Here is a 7891-nt window from a genome sequence, read left to right on the forward strand (position 1 = left end):
CTCCTGGGCGCCGCCAAACTGCTCAAGGCGCGCGAGGCCCAGCTGCAGGGCACAGTGCTGCTGGTCTTCCAGCCAGCAGAGGAGGGAGGCGCAGGTGAGCAGCCCGCACGCGGGCGCGGCGGCTGCATGATGAAGTCAAAAGTCAGTCCTTGGTCTCGTGATTTGCATGGGCGTGGCCGGGGCTGCAGAGCGAGGCGGCGTGCAGCCGCATTGCTCGTCCATTTATACAGCATGTGGCACCACTCAAAAGCGGCTTGCCGATGATTCTGTGGCCTTCACGCCCCTGTCAGCCAGCGCGGCCTGTTCGCCGCAGCAGCGGGGTGTTTTGAGGACGTGTCCCGTCTTCGGGCAGGGCCCACACCTGCAGCCAGCGAGCCTTCGTCCATCACCACGCATGCGGCTGGTGGGAGCACCCCCGCCGCTGCGCCGACCCACCCCTCTGCATTCACGGGGCGAAGTGCCAAAACATGCGACGACCCCCCCCCATGACATCATTATGACAGGCGGTGACGTCATGATCCAGGAGGGCGCCATCGAGGGGGCCTCGGCCGCATTCGGCATGCACGTCATGCCCAGCGTCCCCTCGGGCACCGTCGCGCTGCGGCGCGGCACCATCATGGCGGGGGCTCTGTCTTTTGAGATCACTGTCCGCGGCCGCGGCGGCCACGCGGCGCTGCCACACCTGAACGTGGACCCGGTGGTCGCGGCGGCGTCGCTGATCGGGGCGCTGCAGACGCTGGTGTCGAGGGAGACGAGCCCCCTGGGGTCTGCGGTGCTGAGCGTGGCCATGCTGCAGGTGAGTGCGTGTGTGTGTGTGCGTGCGTGCGTGCATATGTGCGCACATATTTTTGAATGAGTGTTTGTTTCTCTGTGTCTGTGGCGCTCCATGTTTTGTTGTATAAGCACACTTGCGCTTCGGCGTGTGAGGTGTGCGTGTGCGTGTGCGTGCGTGCATGTGCGTGCATGTGGGTGTTTGTGTGTGTGTGTGTGTGTGTGTGTGTGTGTGTGTGTGTGTGTGTGTGTACGTCATCACCTTGTAGAGGTTGATTTGCGCGCTCTCCTCTATACCCGACTCCTCGTCACCACGCCCCCGCGTCACCGCGTCACTGCACACCCCAGGCTGGTGACGCGTACAACGTCATCCCAGACTCCGTCATGCTCGGCGGCACCATGCGCGCTCTGACTCACGAGCACATGATGTACCTCAAGGGTGGGCCAGCGGCTTGTGTGCGACGCCCGCAACTTCTTGAGATTCACCACATTGAATATCCACACCCACACTCCTCCTGGCTTGCCACTGATTGCGCAAAGGTCCAGTCTCAAGTCAAATCCTGGCTGCAGGCCGCACCACAAGCACGCCCGGCCAGGGCGACCCCTTCACCCGACGGGCAGCTTTCTTGCTTATCAAGCCCGTCGCTGCCCCTTCCACCCTTGTGATCGCAGGCCGGGTGGAAGCCATGGCCGCGAGCCACGCCGCCGGCTTCGGCTGCAACGGCACCGTGGACTGGCGCCTGGACATTCAGCCTTACTACCCCCCCTTAGTCAACGATGACGGGGCGGCCGACTTCGCATGGGATGTCGCAACGCGGCTGCTGGGGGCCAGCAAGGTGCGGCCGCCCTAGAATTGCCATAAGGGTCGGCCGCGCGCCCGCGGCGTCTGGCCCTGCCGAGGCTATTCGCAGCGCTCGAAGCAGTGAATGCGATCGCACGTTCCAACACACAGCGAGTGAACACAGGCCACTCTCACGCCCTGCGCTGGGCTGCGCAACAAACCGAGCTTCCAGCCCTGAGACCTGACCCCAGCCCCTCAACGGCCAATCAGCGGCCCCAACACCATCGCTCCCCTGCTGCCCGCCCTTTCCCACCCCGCCAGGTGCTCGAGACCGAACCCATTATGCCCGCCGAGGACTTCGCCTTTTTTGCGCGCGCCGTGCCCTCCACGTTCCTCTTCCTCGGGATCCGCAACGAGACCCTCGGGTCCGTCCACAACCTGCACTCGCGCAACTTCGTGCTTGACGAGGGAGAGCTGCACAAGGGGGCCGCGCTGCACGCGGCGCTCGCGATGGAGTACCTGGCCCGCGGCGGCGTCCAGGGGGGCGCGTTCGGCGTGCAGGAGGCGGCGGCGGCGGCCGCGGCCGCCGCCGAGGCTGGGGGGCGGCACGAGGAGCTATGAGGGGGCCCTGAGGGGTGCTTGCGCGTCGTCCGCGCTGCTTGTACAGACTTCGTCAATCCTTTCTACGAGCGTTCCATGCACCATGGAGGCAAAGCACAGCCTTCTGTGACCATCTCTGGCGCATACATACATCGGGTCTGGGGCAGCAGGCTGGGGCATCTTCAGGGCAGGCTGGGGGTCCCTCAAGTAACACCGCTGATCTGGGCGGCACAGGGACCCAAGGAGCAAGAGGACTGCCATTGAGCTTGGCGCCTTGCAGGGGGGGGGTTGCGACGAATGAAAAGCAAGGGGAAACAAAGGTTACTGGTGTTAACTTTGGTCACTGCAGCAAAGTCGAATTCTTGAGCACACGGTGCCTGTGTGCAGGAGGAATTGGGATCACATCCTGGTATTTGTCGGTGCCGTTTGCACCTCCGCCGGGTATGTGCGCGCTGATGTGCAGCAAGTGGTGTGCGGCATGGGCCACGGCCTGGTGCACCCGTTTCTCTTGTAGGGGGATCATACAGTGGTGCTGGCTGGTTGAGACGAAAGGGGTAGAGTGATGTAGGGGGCTGACGAATGGGTGCGAACCCCCAGGGCAAAAAACAAGGGTGCGGCGGCGACTCAAGCAAGCGCTCCTCCATCCCTTCACGCCCAGGAAAACTCGCCGACAGGCGCCACGCCGGCCCCCCTCCCGCACGGGCAGCGAGGGAGTACGCGTAACGGCGGTGTCCAGCAAGCCGATCGAATCAGGCCGGCCAATAGAATAAGTATGCTGCAATCCGCGAGCTCCATTGGCCCAAGTTGAGTGTTCGACGGGTGTCAAGTCCAGCTACGCGGCGGGCTCTGCAGAGAGGCTTCGCTGCCTGTCCTATCAATGCACGCACACGCGCGCAGCGACCATGTGGCGCGCACGGGCGCGCCTTGCGGACCCTTGGTACAAAGTGGCGAAGCTCCGACCCGGCTCTGGCCAGGTGGGAGCGGCCTCAGAAATGCGCCGCTGCGCCCTCATTCTCACTCTGTTGCCGCAATGTCGGCGCCGCTAGCTGGTGCGGTGGGACTCACGCGCCAGCTCCCTTGGTCTCTGGGGTGCCTATTTCTAGTTGAAGGGAACGCTTCTATTCATCCCACTAGCCGCCCGCGCAACAGATGAGGGAGGGGTGTCCTGCCTGTCACGCCCCGAGGCGCTCCGCCCGCCGCCGCGCCCACATCTCGAGCACAAACGCGTACTCAAACGCGTGCGCCGCCAGCAGGGTGACGTGCATCAGCTGGTGGCTGGAGCCGATCACGTCAAATACGCCCGGGAAGGCCCTCTCGGGTAGCCCAGCGGCATACACCGCGGCGCCCGCGCCGAGCGCCAGTGCGGCCCCCGCCGCGCAGCCGGCGGCGGAGAGCGGCGGCCGCGGGGCGGCGGGGTCTTGGGGCGGAAGCCGGGCGGACAGATCGCGGGAGGCTTGGAAGGCTAGGGGCCACATGTAGCAAAGGACGATGCATGAAATGAGTGCGACCATCTGGCCGGGGGGCCTGCGCTGCCCCGGCTTCAGCGCCCAGGTGCTCTTGGTGGCGAGCGCCGCGGTGGCGACGGCGGCGGCCAAGTTGAGGGCGACGGGCCACCACGACTCGTAGACAAACCAGGCAGTGGCAAGTGTCACGAGTTGGGAGACCTGTCGTAGGGGAAACGGGAAATGAATGAATGCTATTGCTGAACGCTCTGCTGCCATGGCGACGCGGCCGCCACAAGGTACGAGCACTGGACGCCGACGCTCGCGTCGTGCGCACTCAACGTGGGACGCATCGGCTGCGGCGTCGCTCGCGCGGCGGAGCGGCGCGGGCCGTCGCGCGTGCGGCTGCCCTCAAGCGTTGTCGGACCTGGAAAATGAAGATTTGGTCCAGGCGGCGCCACAGGTTGTAGACAGAGGGTCGCTGCAGTGAGCATATGGAAGAGTTGTGTGCGGGATATGAGTGGCAATATGTATGCGTGCGTGCATGCATGCGTGCGTGAGAGTGTGTGTGCACACATGTGTGTGTTTGCGTGTGTCTGGGCAAATGTGGTTGCTGCAATGCGCTGTTCAAATGGATGCAAACATGCGTGCGCAGGCAAATGCCGCGTGTGATATGAAGTGAACACGAGAGAAAGCGTCCAGCCAACTGTACAAAACGTCGAGGGGCGCACCATCCCGCGGAACAAGTGGAACCCTATGCTCCACGGCGCGTGCAGCAGCGTCGACCCCGTGAGCAGGTAGAAGGGCATCTCGTCAGGCACGCCCCGCCAGAACCCGCCGCCGCCGCCGCCGCCATCGCCGCTGCCTGCGCCGGCGTCCGCCTCAAACAGCGCGGCCAGGGCGCGCCAGAGGAGGAAGCCGGAGAGGCAGCAGCCCCAGATCATGGTCCACGCGTTCAGGGTCTCCGTGTGGAGCTCAAACAGCGAGAGGAGGCAGCGCCCGTAAGTGCCGCCGATGCGGTAGTGCCGGGTGACATAGGGGTACCTGTACGGGTGCGTGGTTGTCCGCGCCGCGCTGGGTATGTAGTTATTCTTTATTGCATGGCGTAGAACTGGGGGAATCGAGAGGCGAGGCTGAGCGCAGGCCGCTGCCACGCTGACGCCGATGGGAATCAGCACTAGTATGGCAAGGGGGTAAAACGCAAGGGTTCAAAGCAACTGCAAGCGCCGACAACAGCACCAGCACTGATTGCAGGCCTGCGCGTCTGCGGCTGCGCCCCGGACTCGCTCCTGCCCCCTTTCCCCGATGCTTTGCCGCATCACAGCGGCCCTGTGCCGCCATGACCGCCTGGCCTGCGCTCACGTGACGTACACAGGCGCATCCTCACGAGAGAGGCCGATTCGGTAGGGCTCTGGGCGCTCTGGCAGCGCGGCCCCGCGGGCGGCCGGCGCCGCCCTGCCGGGCCCCTCCTCTTTTGGTTTCAACTGCGGCTCGCGACTGGGCGCCAAGTCCTTGCGCCTTTGAAGCTGCCAGCTGCCCGTGCCGTCGATGGCAGGAACGGAATCTGGGACGGAAGTCCACTGGTCCTGATGCGAGGCATCGTTTTCGCGCACGCCGTCGCTGAGCGAGGAAGTGTCGCCGGTCACGGACGCAGCGACAGCGGCACTGTGTGCGACCGCGACTGCGCCGGCGAACGCATTACCGACAGCCACGAAATGCATCAAATTCTGCGAATGGCAACAGCAGTCCTAATCAGGTGCGCGGGCGCGATGCAGGCAAGCGCGCGCGAAAGCCAATTTCACAGTAACTCAACCCTTCAGAGCACCGAATTACATGGGGCGTTCAGAACCACAGATAGCAAGGTATGGAGTGAAGCTGTTGCGAGGCACAACACGTTCGCGCTTGATGGGCGGGTGACCAGGTGTGGTCAGAGGGTGCTACCGCTTACTGCGCGCCTCACATGAATGGCGCACGTGGAATCAGACTGATGAGGGTACTGAACTTTTCATTGAGGTACAATTTCATGTCATGCTCACACATCAACACATGGCCGTAGGCGCACTGCTGCAAGAAAGACAATTCGGACTTGACGTGCGAGACAGCCCGCTTCTGATTTGACCTGGTGACGCCATTTGGCCAAAAGGCCCTGGCAGGTCCTGGTGTGGCCGAAAGGGTGTGCCCATGAACACCTCACTGGTAAAACCCCACTGGCAGATCATGTGCCAGGGGGTCTTGCTCCAATCTATGCTTCAGGGTGATGTGGAACGCGGCCATCCGGCCCCACACGGATGCGTGCCGCGCAGGCGCATACACCTCCCCTGCAGCAGCGCGCCAGAGACGCTGGGCGCCGCTGCCACACCCCACACCACAACCCACTGTACACCCCACGCAGCAACCACCTGCGTGCGCACAAGGCTGCCAGCACCCCTGTTGGAACCCACGATGCAGGCAGGTAGCACTGATGAAAAAGACAAGAAAAGTGTTGCCTTGGCGCGCCAACCCAATGCAGCAACCCTGTAAAGCAAGGACTCGTGGTTACACGGTCAGTTCGGTTGCATTTGCATTGCACTCTCTACCATGTTATGCCGGGTAAGCTTCGAAACGCATTCCCCAGTCCCCGGCGCCCGCGAGGCGCCCCAGGCGCTCCAAATTAGATCCTGTGCTGAGCTTGGCGCGAGAGAACCCGGCCGTGCCTCTATGTTGGTGGCTGCGAATCAAGGCGTGCCTGGGGGTGCTGCCACGCTCAGACATGTGTAAGGCTCTTCGCTGCTGACATAATGAGTCCAACAGATTCGGGCCCGCAGGCCCCGCCCGCCGCACGCTTTGCAAGAGTGGCGCGCGGCCCGCCGCCGCCGCGCCCGCGACGCGGCGCGGTCCCTCGCGACCGCGTCGAGCCGAGGCCGGTGTGACGTCATGGTGACGTCAGCGAGCGGCCCCAATCACTCGCTTGTGACGACGGGGACGGTGCTGGTGGCCTGCTGCAGCTCTGCGGTTGGTTGGCGGTGTGTGTGTGTGTGTGTGTGTGTGTGTGTGTGTCAGGAAGCGGGATATTTGATACCCACACAGCCACACACAACACAACTCAAACATCGCGTCATGCGAGAGAGGGGGGGGGGGCGATGGCAGCGCAGGGTGGCTGGGGTCGGGCTTTCAGTCATGGGCCGCGCCCCACCCCTCACCGACGAGGGTGGTCCTCTTGATGCCGGCGCCGAGGGCGTCCACAGACACGATCTGGGGGGCGCGGCGATTGACGGTGTGTGTGTGTGTGTATGTGTGTGTGTGTGTATGTGTGTGTGTGTGTTGGGGGGTCGCCATTGGTGACAGCAGGGAGCGGGTAAGTAGTGAGTGTGCGTGTTTTTTTTGGGGGGGAGGGCTGGGAGGGTTATGGGTGGGTGGGGGACAGGGTTTCAATGGCCCGGCACTTGTAATGGGAGGGAGGGGCTCCCGACGGCGACGCAACCACCGCAAGACGACACTGAGCACGATTTGGACGCCTGCGGTGGGGCGGCGCGGCGTAGGCTCGCCCGACGCCCTCGCGCTCGGCCTCGCGCCGTGGTGCAGCACCCTCGACACGAGCCTGGTCCGCCGCACAGATCATGGCCCCATACCCCGGCCCCAGATCACGACGCAAGATCACGGCCCCAGATCACGCACCTTGACGCAGAAGTCCTCGTGGACGCGCTGCACCGCCACCACGTGGTTGTGGGGCTTCAGGATGCCCAGCCTGGGGTCGACGGTGATTGGGGGTTTACCCAATCGAGGGTTTCAATCCGAATGACAGATGTGCATACACTTGAGCAAGTTGGCTTGCTCAAGTTTGGGGTTTTGTTGTGCAGATGAGGGTTTCGGGTTTAGGGTGCCGGCCGTGGGCGCGAGAAGATTCCCTCCAGCCGTGGCCCCCGCTTGCCCCGCCAGCAGTGATGTCATCTCGCATCATATAATATCACATAATCAACATATATTACAAATAATCAACAACAAACCCACCTGGCGGCCACCAGGATCGCCTCCTCGAGCACGGCGTCCCCGTGGGGCTGCGGCGTGGCCAGCATGGGCAGCAGGCCGCGCGTCAGCAGGCACTGCCGCGCGTTGTGCCTGCGCGCGGGGCGGCGAGGATTCGAAACCAAATTCAAATGTTAGAATTGCACGGCGGGGGAGGCGGGAGAGTGGGGGCTCGGTGTGCGTTTTGGGGCCGAGAAGGGCCTGCTTTGGGTGGGATGCGGACACGCATGGGGGGCTGAAAGAGGGTTGGGGGCAGCTGCGTGGCGCAAACGGGCGCCACAGGGCACGGCGGAGC

General features: G+C 63.8%; 3 protein-coding genes across 3 annotated transcripts; 1 reads left to right on the top strand and 2 right to left on the bottom strand.

The window, feature by feature from the left end:
* Window positions 1–496: 496 nt before the first annotated feature.
* Window positions 497–2173, top strand: MNEG_11671 (hypothetical protein; the record flags this gene model as incomplete). Its single annotated transcript, XM_014039855.1, has 4 exons — window positions 497–796; window positions 1120–1210; window positions 1444–1607; window positions 1874–2173. The coding sequence occupies 4 exons, from the start codon at window positions 497–499 to the stop codon at window positions 2171–2173; spliced, it is 855 nt and encodes a 284-aa protein (XP_013895309.1).
* A 1151-nt stretch (window positions 2174–3324) lies between these two features.
* Window positions 3325–4538, bottom strand: MNEG_11672 (hypothetical protein; the record flags this gene model as incomplete). The annotated part of the gene is made up of 3 exons (XM_014039856.1): window positions 3325–3816; window positions 4022–4075; window positions 4326–4538. The coding sequence occupies 3 exons, from the start codon at window positions 4536–4538 to the stop codon at window positions 3325–3327; spliced, it is 759 nt and encodes a 252-aa protein (XP_013895310.1).
* A 1995-nt stretch (window positions 4539–6533) lies between these two features.
* MNEG_11673 (pyruvate kinase) lies at window positions 6534–7646 on the bottom strand (the record flags this gene model as incomplete). Its single annotated transcript, XM_014039857.1, has 4 exons — window positions 6534–6580; window positions 6774–6825; window positions 7249–7318; window positions 7582–7646. 4 exons carry the CDS (start codon window positions 7644–7646, stop codon window positions 6534–6536), a joined length of 234 nt encoding a protein of 77 aa, XP_013895311.1.
* Window positions 7647–7891: the final 245 nt, after the last annotated feature.

Source organism: Monoraphidium neglectum, assembly GCF_000611645.1.
Source record: "Monoraphidium neglectum strain SAG 48.87 unplaced genomic scaffold scaffold02855, whole genome shotgun sequence".
NCBI classification, from domain to species: domain Eukaryota; kingdom Viridiplantae; phylum Chlorophyta; class Chlorophyceae; order Sphaeropleales; family Selenastraceae; genus Monoraphidium; species Monoraphidium neglectum.